The sequence below is a fragment of the Fundulus heteroclitus genome, chromosome 4 (assembly GCF_011125445.2).
Source record: "Fundulus heteroclitus isolate FHET01 chromosome 4, MU-UCD_Fhet_4.1, whole genome shotgun sequence".
Lineage (NCBI taxonomy): Eukaryota > Metazoa > Chordata > Actinopteri > Cyprinodontiformes > Fundulidae > Fundulus > Fundulus heteroclitus.
Window position 1 is genome coordinate 22,426,426 of NC_046364.1, and position 22,032 is coordinate 22,448,457.

A 22,032-nucleotide genomic window follows, 5' to 3' on the forward strand; every position below is an offset into this window, starting at 1 on the left:
GTTTTTTTAAACATACAATTTTATAGATGAAAAAAAACTTCATTTTTCCTTAATTTTTTTGATTAAGGTATTTTTTTAACAACTAGTAGCTAAACAGCATTTTTGCCCTTATTGCACAGTCTACTACTCTTTTTGATGTGTTTTTTTTTATTATCTTGTGTGTATCTACATGCTTCTATTTGTGTCTCACTATCCTACCGGGAAACGTGAAATTCTACACCGAGGGGCAATAAAGGGATGTTTCAATTCTCTTCCAATCCTGTCAAAAGCCAAAACGGGTCAAATTGACAATACAGATATCATTAAATTTGACCTGAGCAGTATGTTAGAGTTAATATATGACAGAAAGTATTTAAGCATGAAAAAGAGAGACTTCATTCGTCAACTCAAACTCTTGCTGTTAGAACAGCAGAGATCCTTTTGTGTGACAGTATATGAGCATACTCACTTTTTCTGCAGCTGAACAATCAAGTGAATTTTAGATGGAGGCAATTACTGGACCCGGTCTTCTCTTCAGCCTCAGTACCTATTATCCTGCTGTTGTTTATGCGGCCCGGGCAGATGCAGAACAATAGAAATGCTTCTCAGTTTGTGTCCATGCTGACCAATAGAAATGTAACTAACCCTAACTGCTAATGCACAGAGACGAGAAATGTACATATTACAACGTCTCCAAAAATAAAAAGTAAAAAACAAAAATCTGAAGAAGAGGCAAACCACAAAAATGCTGGTTCAACTTTCGCATAGATTTTGAAAATTACTCTCAAAACCATTTCTTTGATTGACATGTTTTTTTTTTTTTTTTTTAATCTATTTTTGAAATGTGTTTTTATTTTTTCCATTTTTGAAATGTGAACATAAACTGCTGGAAAAAATATTGGAACAAATCTCTCTCCGTTGTTGTTGTAATTACCAATAATATTACAGATCAAATGTTTTTCAAATACCCCCTACCTCTATTAGACAGTTCAGCGATCAGGTTATGGAGATGTTCGAAACAGGGTCTGGAATTTCACTCTCTAGATGGTGAAAACTGCCAGAGCATAGCCCAGAGATAATCAAGGAAGTTAAAAACATACATATGCCTTAAAACATTTTTCTTGACAATGTTCTACTTGGTCTACAACAAGGAACTGAAAGAACAATAGACATTGTAAAGTGAAACATTTTAAGAAGCGTGAATACCTCTGTGAGGCTATGTACTAGTTGATGAGTTAAAAAGATATTTTACACTATACTGAGTATAATTTTGAGTAAGCAAATATTTACTAACCCTGGTTATGCAACAGCTAAAACACACGTCACATTTTTCTGTTATTTTCCTCAGATCTGATTGAACAAACACAACCTGATAGTTTTATCTCCCTGCTAAACACACAGGAGGCAATGTATGATTGCTTAAGGTCATCTGAAGACTATTCTTTCAATTTAAATGTTTTATGGTAATGTTGTGCTGTCGAGTAACAACTCAAATGGAGCCTGAATGCACCCTGTTGCCACTGATTGAAGTTAGGCCATGTTATGAGTTTTACAGCATTATGCTAAAACACATTTACAGTTATTTTTGCAGTCCTATAGCAAACACTCTCTTTAACCAAAGGAGGGACAACCAGCAAGCAAACACAAACCTAGCCATCTCAGAGACTCAATCTCTCTCTGTTTAAGTCTTGCTGCGATGCTCCAGCCGGTAGCGCTTAAAGGAGCAGGTGGCCTCCACAGACAGAACTGAGCCTTTCTAAAGGCTCACCCACCTCTTTGCTCATCCCCCTCCCATCCTTCTTTTCCCCTTTATCTTTCAAGCCATCCTCTTTTTTTTCAGACCATCTATCCTTTCCAGCTGAGCTTTATCGCTCCATCGCTTCCTGCCTATTTTTCTTTTTTTTCGTTGCAATCTGCAAGCCAACCTCCACAAACTGCAGCAGCTAGGAGTAAAAATCCGTTTTATATTTAAAAAAAATTGTGTTCCTCCAAATAACATTCTGATGCCCTAGCCAGCTGTACATTTTTCTAACGCAAATTAAGACCTGCATATTACACTGAAAAAATGGATGGATGGATGGATGGATGGATATTACACTGAAAAAGTCAGTTACCAAAAATAATCCTGAGCCTTTTGATTGCATGTTTACACATGGGTACAAGTTGTTTTATTTCTAAACAACAGCCTATGCAAAGAAATGTTAAAATGTTGGCCTTCCCTGATATCCAACAATGGCCACACTGTTGATTATTCTACTAAAGCATTATCCTACTGCAACAGATAGCTAAAACCCCCTTTTAGAAAACCCCTATTATTATCTTTAGCTGTCACTTTATACATTATGTATTAAATAATAGTGTATATTCGTCAGTGATGGTATTAAGGTGTTGGTTGTTTGTATCTGTAAGACTTTTTGGTTGGTTTTGCTGTTCTTTTTATATCTCTCTTTGCAGGTGTAGAATCAGACTCAGAGGATGTCATATTGCTTTTTTCACCTTTTCTTCCTTTTAGCATTTTGTCTCATCTGTTTCTATCCTTCCCCCCCTTCTACCTTCCCATTTCTGTGTGATACATTGCCAGACAGGACACACAAAAAATTTTTTTTTTTTTTTTCAGCAAGCTGCTTACTGGTACATTGGTACACTAAGATATAAGAAGTTACAGTTTGAAAATCACTAAAACTGTCTGTTGTACTGTTCCTAAAGTTAAACATCCTTTTATTGAGGTACCAGAGAAAGTACCAGGGTTTAGATAAGAACAAAAAACAACAACAAAAAACAGTCACACCTTGGATAAAGGCAACAGGTGTTCAGCCACAACAAAGAGAAAAACATTCATATTAACCAATGAGCTAGTACGCTGAAGTAGGGGTGGGCGATATATCGAATATACTCGATGTATCTCAAGTCTTCCTCCGCGTGATGGTTAAAATGACTTTTTGCGACCATAGAGTGTACATTTTCATGGCAACATTGAGCTGCTGTATTTAATCTACTATGAGTGTAGTTTTTCCCACATGCTGTGAACGCATCACTCGCTCCTCCTCCAAACCAGAAAGCGCTCTGGCGCACACACACGTCAACGAACCCGTGAGCTTACTTACATTGACTAGACAGCGAGAACCTTAGTCCCCCACCCCCCACACACACAAAAATAAAAATATTTTTGAGATGCTCTGAATATGTAGCTGTGACTGGTCAGTTGATTTTATAGTCACAATACAAGCTTTTGTTTTTGGGATTGTCACTTTTTTATTATACAATTTTTTAATGTCTTAAGCACAAAAGAGCACCTTTTATTTGAGGTTTATTTTGTGTCAGATTTTTCCTTGGTGTTCCTTTTGGCCATTGGGATGTTCTGTTTTTTTAAGGTCCAGTGTTGACCATGAAAGAGCTCTAATGTGACAATATTTTAACTTGTGAAAAGCTTCTATGTGCAGCTGTGGTTAAAAAAATGGCTAAAAAAAACATTTTAAATTATTTTTTATTTTGCAATCAAATTTAAAAAAATAAATAAAAATTGACACATTAATATAAGATATACCAATGCAACTTTAAGCACTATGTGGCTAAAATCATTTGTTTTTCAATGTTATTTGAACATATCGTGATATATATCATGTATCGTGATATATATCGTGTATCGTGATATAGCCCAAAGATAGTCATATTAGATTTACTTCGTATTGCCCACCCCTACGCTGAATGAGCTAGCACGCTGAATGAGCTAGCACACTGATGAAGCTAGCACACTGATGAAGCTAGCACACTGATGAAGCTAGCACACTAAAGAAGCTAGCACACTGATGAAGCTAGCACACTGATGAAGCTAGCACACTGAAGAAGCTAGAACACTGATGAAGCTAGAACACTGAAGAAGCTAGAACACTGATGAAGCTAGCACACTGATGAAGCTAGCACACTGAAGAAGCTAGCACACTGATGAAGCTAGCACACTGATGAAGCTAGCACACTGAAGAAGCTAGAACACTGATGAAGCTAGCACACTGATGAAGCTAGCGCACTGATGAAGCTAGCACACTGAAGAAGCTAGCACACTGAGGGACTCAAACGCTGGCTCGGTTATCGCACCATGCTGTGGCACCAAGGTAACTTGTCAAGTGACAGCCCTTCATCAGTTAAAGGAACAGGTGTACAGCACCCTATTAAATCATGTGTGGATGTCATAGGACTGTACCAGGAGAACTTGGAAGTAACAAGTACCAGAATCACCAAGCTTTTTCGATCATAAAGGGATGCAGCACTGGCTCTCCCTCATTTTGGTTGCTGTGCACTGCCAGTCAGCTGAAGACAGCTACACTACACATTCCTTGACTATGAGAATAACAAACAACCGTTTTGAAATATTCCCAGACACAAAAAACAGGATGTTGTTGGTGTGGAAACCACAACACCATCAGCTAATATGAGCTCATCACCCTCTTCCCCCAAAACCATTCTCTCTTCTGCAGCACCTGTAGTTTCTGATGTTAGGTATTGTATGCTTTGACAGCTTGTAGGTGAGATGGAGATTCTGTACATCACAGCAGAGTCAAGACACGTTTGCTCAAAAATATCACATAACCTAACTCCTTTACACAACTTGTTTTTATTTCTTTGATGATGTGAAGAAAGTGACCACAGATCAACTCAAAAACGTATGAGAACGCAATTTACATGCACTAATCTCAGGACAACAAGGACTGTCATCATCGATCGAGTAACAAACAACACCCACAGGGGCAGATTTATTAAGGTTTGAGCCTGTAGTCAGTCTTGGTGTAATTTTGGAGCTGTCACTCTTGATTACGCAAATGGTCTGGTTGCAGCTGTCAGTGTATATCAGCGCTGTGTTAGGAATACGGCCAGAGAATCAGACGCTTTTACATTAGCCGATTTTTGAATCGAATACACATGCCAAAACTCTGTACAATGGGGTCAATGGCGACAGCTGGGTGAGGAGAAATGCAGCTTTATATGTTTATAGTACCCATTTACCCAGCTCTTCTTAACACACAAACATAAAGTACTGTAGTTGGTTTGAGCTGTCACACAGAATTAAATTTTAATCATTTTCTTATTAGAAACTTGAGAAATGATCAGCTACTCACCAGCAGTGAAGTCCTTGTTGAGGTCAATGAAAGCGTTAGAGTGAGGAATGCGCATTTTAACCAATGAATTAAGAGCATCCTGGCACTTTAAAACCCTAAAAGTAAAAAAAGAGATCATAATTCTATATCATCCTGAATAAATTAATGAGGGCCAGCTAAACAAAGTTGGGAAATGTGTAAATCACTTCACCTTTTGGTAAGATAACAGACTGTAGTTTTCAGAGAGGTGGACACCCCAAAAACATCTGGAATCATGTCGCCATTGAAACTGTGGAGGGAAATTATTTTTATTATTTTCCTTCATTTTTTTTTTTTTATATTAGCATCGTAATTTATTTAAAACCATGAAATTAATACTTACTCCATAACAAGAGGCTGATCTGTAAAGGTAACATTCAGGGTAAGACCCCTTGCAGTTTCTGCAGGAAACAAACAAAGAAAGCATTTCCTGAGTTACAAAGGTGGACAGAAAGGCAGGAAGAAAATGTCCATTGGATGCTTAATTCAGACTAGACCCATGTCATCGCGCTCTTATGTATACAGCTATCAAACATTTAAGAGAGGATCACCAACTTTTATTCTCCTCCTGCCTTCTGAAAGCCAATCATTAACTAGATGTGGCTTTACACAGCATCTAATCACACCATAGCCTTTTACTAAATTCAAATTAATAAATTTAAATGATTTTATAATAAGAAGTTCAGACATTATTCCTCTACGAATACAATACATTTTGATCCAGAATGAGAATGTTACAACTGTTAACATTTTTTTGCTGGTGTGTCATAACCTGGTTTTAAACAGGGCTTTGAAATGCAGAAAGAAGAAACAGGACCAGGACATCTAAAGTAAACAAATGACTGACAGCTCCATTTTAACTGAAACAGGCTGTTAGCCCAGGACCACGGCTCTAAAAGGCCAAATTGGTGTCATTTTCTGTCAGGCATTAACTCTCATGAACCCCTGATAACAAAGACAAAAGACTATCTGCATGATTGTGTAGCAGCACACCTATGGGCTCGTGTGAGGTGTCCTGCTGTGGATATTGATCATGTTGAATTAAAAGAACCTGCACTGAGCCAGAGGATCTGGTGGGGTTTCCACAAAGACACAGGCAAGATCCTGGCTGTGGCCCAAAAACCATAAGATGGCATCTGGGAGACCAAGGTCTCATAGAACAAAAAGCTGCCTTGAAAGACCACATTTTGTTCCACTCCAAAAACTGTAGACTTAAAACAAACAAGGCACACGAAAAAGGCGTAAGAAAGTTTCACCCATTTTAATTTTCTAAAGAGGAAATATTGTAGACTCTCCTGGTAGTTTCCAACGTTAGCGCGAAGCAAAAATTTCTGCACAGCACAGGAAGGAGGCTCCATTGGTTCAACGGAGCAATGTGGCTTCTGTGCAGGGGAGGCCAACTGCTGCTGCCTATGCTGACATGTTGCTATGTGAAAACCATAAATAGGAAATTCGTGGCAGGATAAAAAAAAAAATAGCACAATAATGTGGAAACCTAAGCTGTTGGCTGTTGCTGTAACAGCACAACTAAAACATTCAGCCTGGACTGAGAGATTTGGAAACAAAAGCATCTATTCACAGTACGGGGGGAATTTGTCTGACTCAACAAACAATCTGGCATAAAACTGTCAGAAAACCACGAGGAGAACATCTGTCATCATTGGCTCCACTTCTACAAACACAAGCAATCAGTTACAACATGTTTCAATAAAAATACATCCTGCGCTCTGGAAGTGTACACACCGCCTTAAAGATTTCTTTTTCTTTTTTTTCCCACAAACCTGGCTCTTGGGGAAAAAAAATGTATTGCCTTCTAGATTAAATTCTGAATGAAATATGATTAAACAACATTTTTAGAAAGCTGAGCTCAATTTCACAAGCATAACCCGGGCCCGATTATTACCTGAGCTGCAGCTATAATAAATAATCTATATAGAACCTCTCAGACGGCTGAAGGCTGTCAAAAAGCAGCACGCCATCTAAAAAAACCCCCAAAATAATCAGGAGAAATCCAAGATAACTGACATGTATCAGTCTGAAGAGGCTTACGAGGCCATTTTTAGAACTTTGGGATGCGAGCCAACCAAACTAAGAGCCATTACCTCCAACTGGAGAAAACTAGTGAAGCTCAATGGCCTCAGTTAAGGCCAGCCTTCAGCATTAGAAAGAGAGAGTTGGCAAAATGCCCCCCCCATGTAACCACTGCTGACCTAAAAGAACGAAAACGGCCACATCACTTCACTAAGAAAACATCCTCAGCCTCCCAAGAACTGACTGAACTAAAGTGGAATTTTTTTTAGAGGTGTGGGTCCTATTAGATCTGGCCTAAAATTATCATAGCGTTTAGGAAACAGACCATAATGCTATCAGTCAAACATGGCGGTGATGGTGTCTCACCAAGATGTCTTTATGGCTACAGCAAGACAATAAGGACTGTTGAAGAGAATACAGTACAGGACCGAAAAGCCCAGCCACGCCATCTTTACACAGCGCGACAATGACTGCTGAATGACACACACACAAAAAAAAAAAAAAACTTCTGCAGTGGCCTAGACAAAGTCTGAACATTAAACTAATTCAGATCATGTAGTATGATGATGCTAAAGACTCATCCCCACTTATCAGAAACTCTTGATGTCACTTGTTGCTTCCATGGGCGGCACAACTAGTTACTCGGCCCGGTGGCTTTAGAGAGCTTTTTTTTAAAAAAAATGTTTTTTTCGTATTTACTCCGGTCATCTCAATGACCCGAATCGTCTAACTGTGACAAGAAAGCAAAAACGTGTAAGGGGGCAATCCCTTTTTCACACAACTGAAATATAATAACATTTTGAAACAAACGAAAAAGAAGTTCTGAAATAATAATAATAAAAAAATGCAAGCTATCATTTACTGTCGATTTGTACCCAGTGTGTTGTTGTTTCCCCAAAAGACAAAAACGGATGTCTCTGGAGAATTGATCTGAGCCGTGAGAAGGACGTCCATCCGAGAGTCTCCATCATAATCCCCAGGAACTACGCTGGTGATGACGGCGCCCCTGAAAAAGGAGAGCAGCGGGCTGAGATCATAGCCGGCGGCAGGATTCACGACATCACTCAAAACAACAGGCAGAAACAATGATTGTGCCACTTAGACATCCTTAACCATCAAAAAGAAAAAAAAAATCATTTTAGAATATTTACTGTGGGAGAACATCCTTGGAGATGTTAACTTTGGGCTTGAAGTAAGGAGAAGTGGAGTCAGCCAAGAAAATCACCAGTTCAGACTCTGGAAAAGGTCAGAAAAACAACACAGGAAGTTAAACGTTGGGTATGGGCGAGCGGCCTTCATGTCACTGGCTCAGAGGTGGGTGGCCTGGAGCTGAAACTACCCACAGGGGGTGGGTTCCCATTCGGAGGTAGAAGTCACAACATCCAAGTGAGAAAACAAAATGAACTAAAGTCTCTCTTGGAAGTCAGACCTCTGAATCTGGAAGGTTCTGAGCAACCTGAACGTTTAGTCTCAGCAAGGTTACCACACCGTGTTAGAGGAAGGGTGCTCGACAAACAGCTGTAGATAAATATGAGGAACAGCTGAAAAATGACCCACTGGTATACATAAAAAAGTAGAATTCTAACGCAGACCATCTTGATATAAACGAGATGGTCAATCATCTTATATCTCTTGTTTAAGAATCTCAATATATTGCCCAGCCCTAATCTGTATAGCTTTTATTCTATTAAATCCTCCTTTTTCACTGGCTTCCATCAGCATCTCATTGCACTGCCCAGGGAGTACAAAAAGATTTTATCTAGTAAGAAATGTTTAATTTAACGTGAGTTTTGGTTTACTTCCCTTCATTTTCCCTCGCAACAAAAAAAACATAATTAAAATCAGCTCGTTATTCCTGTTTGAGTCAGAATCAGCGGAACAGCTTCATCAACATAATTTATGCTTGAGGCTCCACCTGTGCTCTCCCTGCTGGCTAAACAAACATCACTTTTTATAGGAGATTCCAAACCAAACAAACAAGGAAGTATTAATTTGACAAGACAAGCGACGCAGATAAAGGTCTCTTTCTTTTCGAAAATCGATTCTCAGAAGGAAAAAAAAAACCCTAAACACTTGGATAGAGAAATGATTTTCGCCACCATGAACCAGTAGAGCTGCTGGGAGCAGCGTCGCAGCAGTACGTACGCTCCCTGATGATGAAGATGTCGGTCTGTTTATCCGAGTTGAAGTCGCCGAACGCCGCCACCGTCCCGTGCTTGTCGGCCCCGAAAAGCTCCGCGGTGACATCCTGCAGAGCAAACGCCCGTCGCTGGACCAACAACAGCAGAAAACACGGCAAAGAGTTCAATATGAACCTCCACATCCTGCTACCAGAGCAGCTCCACAACATCCACGGACCGGAATACGGCACGCCGCTTTACGGCTTGCTGGAAGGGGGAACATTACAGAACCTCCTTACTAAACACAGAAAGTGTTGGTCCAAAACTGCCGGGCAGATGCTTTATTTTAGTTTTCTTTTGTCGGAAACGAGTTTCGCAAAAAACTCTAAAATAAATCTCATTAAGAGCGTCATGCTGTTTACGTCAATGTCGCGCAAACTGGCAGCCCTGGCAGATGGCAGGTGTTTAAAGCTGGAGGATAGCAGCGGTGGATGCGCTGCAGCGGTTCTTCAAAACAAGTGCATTTTCACTTTTAAAGCCTAACACTGACAAATCAGACCCATCTCAGAACATAAAATGTCCCCTTCTGTACTCCGTAATCATTTCCCCAGAGTCATCCAAACGTCACTGGTACTCGTCGTGGCCGCCGCTCACAGACTCGGGCGCTTTATTTTGAAGGGCGCAAAGCAGAAACGCCGTTAAGTGGCGGAGACGCTGACTGGGTGTAAACATGGCGAGCCTGGCAGATGTCGGATGGAAGCTCTTGGAATTCAAAGCCCGCTCAAAGAGATCAGGTCTGACCCATTCCTTCGCGCGACGTGCCACTGTGTGCCGCGCCCCGGCGCGCTCTGCTTGCTGCTGGGTTTAAAAAACCTGCAAACTCCGTCCTGACCGGGTCCGGTCTGAGCTTGCAACCTGTTCGGTTCGGCCCCGGGCCCGGCTTGTTGATGGTTAGGAGCAGGAAAAGGTCAGGGCTTTTCATGTGCCAAGCTTAGGCGCTATTTTAGGAGCTTCACAGGGTTCGCTGGGGCTCCTCAGCTGAACACTCTGCTCCTGGGGTACCGCGTCATGATGCAGTCCTACACGCAAAGCCTGCTGGGCCCTGAAAATCCCCAAGGTTGTTTAGTCTCAAACGATTTGCAGGCAACAGTGTAAGGATTAAAAAAAAAAAAAAAAGTCTTGCATTGGAAGAAAACTATATTTAAAATGTAAAGGACAGCCTATTAAAATTCTGAGACATGAAAAGGATATGTGTTTAACTTTGGTAGGCATTCAGGTCTTTTGCTGCGTATTCCTTCTCATTTCTAGGAGGCATTCACCAAAATGAGTCCAGCTTTTTAAGAGCGCATCACAAAATTCAGCAGCTGCAGTAATTAATTCAACTGCATAGTTAATGTCCACTTTCATAATTGCATCGCCATCGTAGAGTGTCCTAGATTATAATGTACGTTGTTCTCCAAATGGCCTCTGTAAAAGTATTCAGACCCCCTGAACCTTTCCTCACTTCTTCCTGTTACAACCGCACACTTCAGTGTATTTTACTGGGATTTTAGATGATAGACCAGAAAAGTAGTAGGAAATGGAAAATGATCCATGAATTTAAGTTTTTCTTTTCTTTCTGTTTTTTTTTAACAAACCAATCTGAAAAGTGTGATGTTCTTTTTATAAACAGCCCCCCAAGAGTTATTATTTTATAGTGTGACCCTCCGCTGAAGCTGCGTCTTTTGACTGCACAACTAACTTTTGTCCTGTTGACAGATTCTCCTACCTGAGCTGCTTCTCCAGCCGTGATGCCACAGGTTTCTTAGCTGCTGCTCTGATGCATGCAGCTGATCCACCAGATGTTAAAAGTTAGAGATTTTGTATTATAAACGGACAGCTTTAAAATTTCTAAAGGGCTTATCCCTGACCTGTCCGCTGTGGTCCTTGGATCTCATTTGCTGTTTGTTACCTACAGCCTGCATTTGTTCTCTAAAAAAAAAATAGGATATGGGTCCTTTTTGAAGAACAGCTGCATTTATGCTGAGATTAAAATAATGTCAACCTACTGACCTGCAAAGCAGGAGGGGCAGACCGATTTCTGAAAAGGAAATGTTAAGAGTATGATTTAACTGAATTTGAATTTGTAAAGTGCCTTGAGATGACATGTGTTGTGAAATTAACGCTATTTAGATAAAATTGAAATGAACTGAGTGTGGCAAAAAAGCAATCCACTTACTAGCTTTTCCCGCTGTGTAAAGCTGTAGACAAAATTAAAGGAAACCATACAAAGCGGATCCCTACACAACCAGAAGAACATTAGGCCTTTGTTGATAATTATCAAAACTTAAATTAGGAGTAAATAAATACCTGGAGAACTGGGGAAAGTTGAGATATTTTTGAAATCATCTGGGATGCTTAAATGAACACAGGATGAGGCTGAGGTCATGACATACCCTGTAACACAAGAAGAGGTTAAAAAGAGCATTCTCAACCTTAAAAATGGTTAAACCCCAGGTGTTGAGGGTGTATCTAGAAAATATTGAAAGGCTTTTTTTTTTTTTTTTTTACAAATGTAACACCTATTTTATATAAAGTTTACAATCATGCTCTGACAAGGTTAGTCTATGACCCCCTGAGGTCATGCTCAAAAGTGCCAATCTGCATCATTCCTAAAGAGAGGAAAGACCCAACCCTCTGTACTTCTTACCATTCAACCAGTCTTCTGGGTGTAGATATGAAAATTATGAGATCAATGTTTGCAAATACAATTCAAAAGTATACAAAGAAATCTGGCTAAGCGTGAAGAAACTGGCTTTATTGCCAACAGACAAGGCTGCGATATGTTAGCAGAGCCATGAATAGGGAAAAGGGACACCCTGTCAAAAAGACTTCTCATCCTGGATGCTGAGAAGGCTTTCGAGTGGGTGGGCTGGTCTTTTTTGTGGCCACTTAGTCATAATGGCTTTTAAGGATGTGTTTATTGAGTAGATAAAATATTTTATAGAACTCCAAAATCCAAATTTGGAGTAGAAATGGTCATTGCTCAGATTGTTTCCCTCTAGAACGCCCTACGTGTCAGGGAGATGATCTGTTACCATGACTATTTGATCTTAGTGTTGAGCCACTGACAGAGCTAATAAGAACAAATCCACTCATGATGGAAATATCCAACATAAAACAATGCTCTTCGCTGATGACCTTTTAGTCTTTTTGGAAAATGCCAGTCACCTCCATACCTGCTCTCTCAAATTGCCTCGATGGATATAGCCATGCCTCTGGATGCAAGATTAATACCAGTAAATCAGAAACAATGATGACTGCTGGTAGACCTGGCCTTCTGAATTAGATCATTTAATTTCCTTTAAAAGATCCTCCCACGGATTCAGATAGCTAGGCATTAATGTCACTCCAGAAATTACACAACTCTTTGACTCTAACTATGGAAAATCACCTAAGGAAATCAAAAACAATCTGGAAATATGCAATGCACTCCCTTTTGGCCCTCTTGGGTAGAATTAATAAAAATGAATGTACTACCAAAATAATTTTTAACTCACTCCCTTCCAATATTAGTGCTACAATCTACATTATAAGTGTTAGAAAAGCTTGTGTCAGCAACATTTGTTTGGCTAAACTGAAGGCCAAGGGTGCTTTTTAAAATACTAATGACCACTAAAAAACTGAACTACCTAGTTGAATGACTTTATTATTGAGCAACGTACTTACACAATATAGTGACTTGGATTACCAATAGTAAGGAAACCCAGTGGTTCTCAGCTGAGTAGAACTCACTCCCAGAGTTGTCATTGAGCACTATTGCTGAGTAAAATGTCCCTGAAAAAGGTTAAAATTAACAACCCCTGGATGTGTATAGACACCTTAGACCTGGACCCTAATCCAAAAACAACTTAAATGTACTCCAAGGTCATCACATGTTATGCCTATTGTGGGTAAGATTCAATTTCTGCCATCTGTTTCAGATAGCAGTAAAAAAATGGGCAAATAATAGTCTTGTTGCACTGAAACATTTGCTTTGTGGGCAGACACTTCTCTCAACTGCAAGGTCAGGTCTACCGACCCCAGATGATCTATATAGATCCATACAGATTAGAAACTATGTAATAAAACATGTTGAATAATAAGACCGTATCAAGAAGAAACCCACTGACATAGAAGCACAGTTTGTGCAGATGCTTGAAAAGCAGACACAGTCAAAGAAATTAATCTCTGTAATGTATGAAAGAACTAATACATTTTTCAGATAAACCATTGCATACTACACAACAGTGGGAAGTGAAGACGAATGGAACATTAACAGATAATTTAATGGGAAATGTGTGTTTTCAATGCCATAAAAGGATTGGGAGCCAGATCTGGCAAGAGTTTGGCTGGAAAGTTCAAAATCTTTTAGAATTCCTTTTAAAACGTTTACTTCCAAGAGTACAACTACAGATAGACGTTGGAGGAGCTGTGGTATGGTCAGTGATTACACAGGTCTACTGCCCAAAAAATGAAGACCTGGGATAATCTTAAACAGAGGACTAAGGACGTTCAATGGACGGACCCTCTTGTATTTCTGATGGACGTCTACCCCAAGGATTGACTGACTGACTAAAGATTAGTGTTGTATACTGCCCATTCTATTACTGGCTGCAAGAAAGACTATAAAAGTATACACCTTAAATTGGATTACTCCCTGTTCACCAGCTGTTGCTCAATGGATGCAAACATTGAAGCAGGTCTATGTGAGGGAGCGCATGACTACAAATGAAAATGGATATTTATTTATTTTACAAAAATGGTCACGATTGTCTTTTGTAATTGCCTAGTTTTTGATGCGTGTTCATTGAGACCAATCTCAATGCCCATTGTGTTTTTTGTTGTATGTAAATTACCTTTGTTGTCACACTTTGTTGCTTTGAGGCAATAAAGTAAAAAAATAAATTAAATAATTTACATTTTTGATAGCAGTTAAATGCTCTGTATTTTATTTAGGGCTACCAAAGTACACGGGGGGAGAATAAATATGCACACCATACTTTTCAGATTTTTAATTGTGGGGGGGAAAAAAACAACTTTCTCAATCATGCTTAACTTTGTGCTGGTCTGCCGCCTAATATTTCAATAAAATCCACAGAAGTCTGCGGTTGTACGAAATCTTAAAATAAAAAAATAAAATAAAAATCTTAATGGGTGTGAATAATTTTGCCGGTCATTGCATGTTGTTCATGATCATTACCTGTGACTGTAATTCATTGTTGATTGACGCATGTGTCAAATCTAACGCTGTGCTACTAACTGCTTCCTGTGAATTGCTGTAGATTTCTGATTTAGCTGAGAGACAGAGACAGAGCGAGACCGTTGGCCTTAATTTCACCTTTTGAGCATGGCTGTCTCAGTGGCTGCGGTTGCCCAGCCCCGTCGAGAAGTTCTCAGACTCGGTAAGTAGCAGCAGTGCATATGGGTCAGCCTTATGCACAAAGACAGAACGGGCCAGACCTGCGTTTGGAAATGTTTTCCGCCCTCGGGTGTCTTGCTTGTTCCATAGGAAAGTTGACTGGGTTAATATTTTCCATGACATTATGCAGTATGTCCACTGTTGGTTGATGGATCAGTCAGTGTGGAACAATAAAAAGTCAGTAAATATTAATGCATATTTGGACCTCCCACTATTACGACCTTTGAGCCGTTATTTAAATCCTGATTCAGGGTTTTTTAGCATTGAATAAAAACAAAAAAAAAATATTTGGAGTTGGAGAGGAATGTTTAGGTGTTTAGTAGACACCTATAGGGCTGCACAATATATCGAAAATGGATCGTTATCGCACTGTCACGGATCCCGATGAGCATATCGCAAAGAACCGCATGGAGCGCAATAAGTATTAGCTAATTATATAAGCGCCCTGCATTCAGGCTCTCAATGATATGTTTGGTGACATTTGTTGTTTAATGCAAAATTAAATGTTTGAGAATGTAAAGAGGTGGTAAAGTTTATAAGAACCTACAGCTAAGTTGCTTCATTGCCAAAACATCACAAGTGGAACAGAGGGAACCTTTTCATTAGAACCTTGTGTTTGAGACGGAAACAATGAATGTTTTTTTTTTTTAGTAGCTGGGTAGACCGCCTACTATGCAGGGTCTATATTTGCCATGATCCTAAAGCACAAGGACGTTAATTCTTTAAATTTTTTTCCTTTCTTTATCGCAAGCTATATCATTATCGCAACTTTTACCAATAGTATCGCCTATCGCTACTTTTCCCAATAAAGTGCAGCCCCAGATGCCCAACTGTACGCACAAAGTCACTGTCCGGTGAGGTAAAGAGAAACAAACGACACTTGTTTGGTTTCGTTCGCCTGATCTTGGAAGCATTAGAAGCTGTAAGCCCTGTTCATCCAGTGGTTTCCAGCCTCCCTCACCCTCCAGCCGCTGGAGCACCCTGAAGAGACACGGACGTCATGACAAAGTGGCCTCAAGTGGTTTTCCTAGGTCAAGTTAGCCGTGGCGTTGTTTAAAACTAGTTGAACATGGGCAGCTCCCATTTTTTTCTGTTCTCGTGTAAGAAATATTTTCTTCCTCACTGCACTGGTTTAAAGGGTTATCTCAAAGAGGAAAAAGAAAGATTGGTTTTGTCCATTGCAACTTTTAAGCTGATGAAAATTATGCTAATTTGAGTAAGAATGTGAATTTTTCGCTGGGCTACCTGTGATATTGACCCAAGGTCAAAGCTATTAAAATGTAAATCTAACAAAGAGAAAAGCGTATAAAAAAAAAAAAAAGAAATAGCAAAAGCCTAACGGGGGAGTTGGGGGGAAGCCTGCTCTCTCTCAGCTCACAGTGAAACGCCTGGTTGAGTGTTACATTACCATTCGAATTTCTCGCTCCCGCTGTGCCTATTATGGTTTGATCTGAGGCCTTTGTGATGCAGTGCGTTGCAGTGAGAAAATGAATTTACTGATGCCGCATCATGTCTGTTTCTGTCCTCCTGCTGCTTGTTGTTTGCTTGCTAGCCTTAGCTGGAAATAGTCATATTTGGGGGGGTGGGGGTAATTAAAGCATCAGTTTAACTTAAAACATATGTCCTATTGTAGGGAATGTTTTTTTTGTTGTTGTTGTTATAATGAACATGTTCTCCTCAGGTTCCATTTATGAACCTTTAAAGTTGTCCAATCTCCAGCGGGAGGACGAGCCCCTATGGGAGAAGCTGGACCGTTACTACAATGCAGGTACGTTCACTCATTCCCTGTGGACAAGAGCCATTTCCACTCCTTTACATACTGTCACCAAGTTATTCTTTTGGTGGCCCTAAATTGACTTTAGTTTGATAGCTTTTGACTGCACAAGTGCCTCTGTTTAGACTGCACTGCCAAGTAATGTAAAGTCTTTTATATTTATTGCTTCACACCATTGTGTTTGTGAATTTCACTTTAAGATGAGACCTAAAAACCCACACCGGATCACTGGGGAGCAGCAGCTGCTTCCAGCGGATGTCTTTCCTTCTTGGCCTTCTGCTAACTTGCCATTAACCAGCGAGAGGCCAAACCCTCTGCTTCCATAGGGATGATTGGGGTTGATTATAATTGGTTAATCAGGTGCACAGATTAGCAGCACTGGTCTAACTCTTAACCTTCCTGATCCATGCGGAAGCTGTGGGAAAGACCTTTAAAAGTGTGTGAAAAAGCAACTAATGCGACCTAAGCTAGATGAACTCCAGGGAGAAAGACGAGGCGAGAGGCTAAAAAGGTCATGCAAAATGAGTGTTTGTTTTGCAACCTGCTTTAGCGGGTTTCCTTATGGTTTTTCTTTTTTTGGGGGGGGGGGGGGGGGGGGTTGTTTGAGAGAGGCTAGGTGCACCCTGGACAGGTTTACATTCCAGGGCATTATGGAGATTTTGTGAGTAATATTTCCAACCAGAGGAGGAGCTGTTTTTTTTTTTTGGACCTTTTGTTCTGATTTGTAAAGCAAGACAGTCCTGAACATAGACATTATATAGGTAGACGCCCCATGGCGCTGCCAATTGGAGCTGACGTTTCTGCGCCCCCAGTGCATTGTTTGCACTGAGGAAGCAGCTTGCCCATAATCAACGTAAATCATAACTCCCTGATTTTCCCCCTGATTTTCACATGGTTTGGTTTGTTACAAACAGCAGTGATGTGGTTATGATACAGGATGCTGTTACACATTAAATTTAAAAACATGTTTCATGCTGAAATATGTTCTTTAATGCTCTGGTATATTAATGCATAAATAAATAGGTGATTTCCTACTGGAATACTTTGTTTTATGCTATTTAATAAGGACAGACAAACCGTATGGTGTATTATTAAATATGTAAATAAATACGCAATTTCCTGCTGAAATACTTTGTTTCATGCTCTTAAACAAAGAATCATGTGGTATTACATATTAATAAATATGTAATATAAATGAATAGATTTTAGATTTGGATTGTCATTCTAGTGTCTTACTCTGGCCTGCTTGCAACTATGGCTGGTGCTTAAGACCCTTGAAAAATAATAGTTTTTCAAAGCTTCTTACATGTGCTGGTGCTTTGTAACTCCATAGTACTAAGTTTGTCAATAATATTCAGGCTTAATTTGTAAAATATAGCAATACAAAATTGCTAAACATAAAATGATGGTCCATCTGTTGGGTTTCTGCATTGTTCTCAGCAAGTAAACACTCATCTTCAGAATTAACCTCAGCCCAAAATGGTGACGTGCACCACGTGATCTACTTTGTGTAGCTATCGCCAGTTATTGCAGCCATAAGCTACAGAGAATACGGGCAAAGGTGCTCCCTCTGCGTTTATTCCGGTTGGCTGCTATGCTAGAGAGAGTGGGAGACTCATCCAATATGGCAGCGATGCAGTATGCACTCCAGCACGAAATGAGGTGTCTACGTATATAATGTTTATGGTCCTGAATGTAGATCTCACAATGCATCAAATCTCTGCCTCAGGGCTGAAACTTTTATTATTCTCCTTTATTTGTTAAAGGTAACAACATTACTAGGAGTGGAACATGTTGACAGCAATCCACCAGAAATCTTCCCTGTTGATAATAGGAGCCCATGTTTTTTATTTTTTCCTTTTCAGACTAGAAATGATCTGATAGTTTACACATTGTCTGGTTTTGGTCATCATGTGCTTACACATGTGAAGAGCCAGCATTTATGTTTTTGCAACATAAACTTTTCAAGGAAACATGTTTAACGTTGTTCTGCTATGATCAACCCAAGGGGACAATTCTATGGAAAAGTTATTCTCAGAAATATTATTTTAAATCAAACATTTACAACGTCTTTGTTTTACTCTGCATGCATTGTAGGAATCTCACTTAAATGATCTGTCGGTTTAGTTAATTTATTGTAATTGATTATTATACCAGAATATAATATAGCCACTTTTGCTGACATGCCATTGAACCTAAGCAGCTAGAATTGAAACTGATGCATGCAGCTTTATAACCAGAAGAGGATGTGCTTCTTTTCAACTATGACTATAAGGTTTGCAAATATTAAATTTGACGCTTATTTTATGTGTTGCTAGTTGGAGAAATGGATTGCATAGGATTGCTTGAAAAGAGAGATAGAGGTAGCTAATTCAGCCAGAGGAAATCCCTTTCCAGATTCAGTTGATCATTGTGGTAGGATCACCATTCATAACAGATCCTTGCTAAATGTGACTGAGGGCCGTTTCCAAGGCTCACAAAATGCTCAGCAGACACAGACTGGAGGGCTGTTCAACCCTGCTCCAGGCTTTTCTTGTGACCGCTCGCTGTTCTCACAGGCAACTAATGCTAAACTCACCCCCACATGCCAAATAGGAGCTGGGTATTCATACGCAGGAATAAAATGATGTAAAATGCTGCCATTTATGAAAGACTGTCTGTGATTAGCAGTGCAGGAAAAGCCCCCGAAAGTTCCTAAGAACTGGAGAAGGACACAAACTTGATGATGGATAGCTGGCAGAGCCCAGTGCAGGTGAAAATTCTAGGATATGTAATCAGTGAAGGAGGCTGCAGCACCACTGCAGGAGAGATAAATACACATTAGCACTGATTGCTGAATTACCAGCAGCTGGGAGCGCAGTGCTCTCTCTCACACACAGACACACACACACACACACACACACACACACACACACACACACACACACACACGCGCGGTGCTACACAGCCACACACACGGTGCTACACAGCCACAGATACTGTTCTTGATTTTTGTACCGTACTCTCTCAGATTTTTCTTCTGGAAATAAATCCTCTTTGCTGTATAAATTGCATTTAAATTCAAAAGAGATTCACCCATACGTTCATACGGGTCAAAATATTGTGATCTCCAGTTTGTGTTTGGGACGGTGAATGTTTTTACGCTGACATAAGTAGGAAACAGTGGAAATGCTTTCAAACTGGCTGGCAGGGTGCCAGGAAGATGCATTTGAGTTTTTTAATAGTACGTGTGAGTAATGTTCAGAGTCGTTTGATAAATTAGGCTTGCTAAAAGGGGACAGACACTTATGCATTTCTACTGAATGCTGCTTTTTTTAATCTTGTTAGTTACAAATTTGTTTAACAAGTGAGCATATGGGACGGATGGCAGGGTGATTTTTCACCAGAGAAAACCGGCCAAATAGATTAGAGTTATCGGAGCTGCCTGTGTGGACACTGTGCAGCCCCATTTTCAGTTTGTTTTTGCCTTATGACGGCAAACTAGATTCTCCCTGCCTTTTTATTTCTGAGTAAAATCAATGCAAACAGATGCAGAGAGCAGCAGAGGGAATAGGCCGAGCACGACACTTCATCCAGGCTGCTAGGACTCGGTTTAGTATTCAGAGAGTAGGGCCCAAGTGTTACCCTTGGGTTTATGTGGCTATTAGTTTCTGGTATTACAGAACCTGTAGTCCCTGAGGGCCAGCGCTGATTTCACTGCTGCGGCCGAAAACTGGACTCTTCTTAGTTGTTGTGTGATTGAATGGGGGAAAGTTCCCTGTACATAATGGCAGACAAGCCTAGACTTGCTCTTTCATGGAGGTTTAGTTTACTTTCTGCATTGATGTTGATATTCTTAACCTGTTTGTGTTCAAGATAAATAACGCATACCCCTGTAGATTCACTTCTGACGAGCTATAAGTCTACGTTTCGTCATTGATCGCCTTGTACGTGTTTGTGAAACCAGCTTAACTGGAAAAGAGATAAATGATTTTGTGTTCCTTCTGCCTTTAGGGATTTAAAGAATGTGCAAAAAGAGCATATTTAATTCAGCAAGGATTTTGAGCCATGGTCGGCTGTATTGAAATAAGGCCAGATTTAGCATTTTACCTTGCATTTGAAAAAAAAAAAAACAGACTGCTTTTTACACTGTATGTTAGCAATTCACCAGCGATTGAAATAAGACCATATTTCTTTGATTCTCTCTATCTGCAATCAGCAGGTCAGCTACTGGAAAATATATTTTTCCCTTGTTTATAAATGCGTCACAAGTAACACCTCCCACCATTTTCAGTCTATAAACCCATTAACCATTAACTTGTTCTGTTCTGAGTTCAGAACAACCCCCAATGCAAAAACATAACTAAAAATAAGTAAAGTTTTCTTGAAATTAGCGTATTTGTCCTTGATTTGAGCAGTTAAATAAGATGATTTGCCAATGGAATAAGATTTTTGCACTTAAAACAGAAACAACTCATCTCCATCATCTTATTTCAAGTGCAGTATATCTAATTATCTTATTTTAGGGGTCATAATACTCATTCCATTGACAGATAATCTTATTAACCTGCTCAAATCAAGGACTAATACACTAATTTCAAGAAAATTCTACTTATTTGTAGTTCCGTTTTTGCAGTGGCAAAGGTAAGTACCTGTGCAGGGATGCAAAATGGAAATGATTCTAGTAAATCCACTACCTATTTTCTCCTATGTAGTTTAGTTCTTTAAAAAAAAACGGTTAAAATCAGAAGCAGCAGAATAAGTGTGTGTGCATTCATTGGTTAGCACACCCAGTAATGTGTGTGATTACAGCTAAGATGCACTAAAGCTGATAGGACAGTAAAAAAGTGCTTTTTCGTGCATCTTGGTTTTAACTTACTCTTGAAGTATTGAAGTGCCTGAATGGTATCCATTGCTGTTTGCTAAGTGCATCAATTACCACTGTTTTTTTTAAGAGTTAATTTAAAGAAGAGCTTTTTCTGTGCCCTGTGGATACAGTATAGTCACAAGCTAATGGGGAGTTTTCATTAGTTTCTCGCGGAGCAACTAATTTGTCATGGAGCAGCTCAACCAGACTTGCTTGAAAATGTTTAAAAGCACATTTGCAGAATTTTGAACTAGACAATGTATAGACCAACGTTATTCGGTTACCTTAGTATGCATTTGTTTAGCTCTTGGCAAATTACTGTTGGTTGTTATCCTTTTACAGGGTTAAAACCCCCAAATAAATTATTAGTTAGGTGAAATGAACAAATGAATCCTGAAGGAAAATTGCAACTGGACCTTTGAGATTCTAGAGACAGGTTGTGGAGGAGTTAAGAGATGGCTGAGACTATTGAGATGCCATCTGAGAAGGGGGGAATGCATACAATACATTTAGCTCTGACAAATAAGGTAGGAATATCAGATGAGAGTGGTGATGAGTTGGTATTATTTTGATAATGTCTGAGGGCAAAAGTGACATAATAGACTTGTGAGAATAACTTATGTAGGAAGGACAATTCAATTATGATTTGTGTACTATTTTTTTGAAAATGTGTAATGTACAAATTTCCATCTTATGTCTTCAATGGTTGGTGG

The 22,032-nt window shown here is 39.6% G+C and overlaps 2 protein-coding genes across 4 annotated transcripts in view; one reads left to right on the plus strand and one right to left on the minus strand.

Moving 5' to 3' along the window:
• Nucleotides 1-9,787, minus strand: part of itfg1 (integrin alpha FG-GAP repeat containing 1) — a 181,860-nt gene extending 172,073 nt beyond the window's left edge. The window contains exons 1-6 of the mRNA XM_012874005.3: nt 9,285-9,787; nt 8,291-8,375; nt 8,015-8,145; nt 5,452-5,509; nt 5,281-5,358; nt 5,091-5,185 (exon numbers count right to left, since the gene is read on the minus strand). Coding sequence (XP_012729459.2) covers nt 5,091-5,185; nt 5,281-5,358; nt 5,452-5,509; nt 8,015-8,145; nt 8,291-8,375; nt 9,285-9,489 — 652 coding nt within the window. The 5' untranslated portion in view covers nt 9,490-9,787. The remainder of the gene's footprint in view (nt 1-5,090; nt 5,186-5,280; nt 5,359-5,451; nt 5,510-8,014; nt 8,146-8,290; nt 8,376-9,284) is intronic.
• Nucleotides 9,788-9,937: 150 nt separating this feature from the next.
• Nucleotides 9,938-22,032, plus strand: part of phkb (phosphorylase kinase, beta) — a 134,511-nt gene continuing 122,416 nt past the window's right edge. The window contains exons 1-3 of one of the 3 annotated variants that reach the window (XM_012873994.3): nt 9,938-10,053; nt 14,563-14,682; nt 16,381-16,467. In XM_012873994.3, the coding sequence (XP_012729448.2) occupies nt 14,628-14,682; nt 16,381-16,467 (142 nt within the window). In that variant the 5' untranslated portion in view covers nt 9,938-10,053; nt 14,563-14,627. The remainder of the gene's footprint in view (nt 10,054-14,562; nt 14,683-16,380; nt 16,468-22,032) is intronic. The other 2 variants (XM_012873993.3, XM_012873992.3) reach the window with 2 other exon arrangements.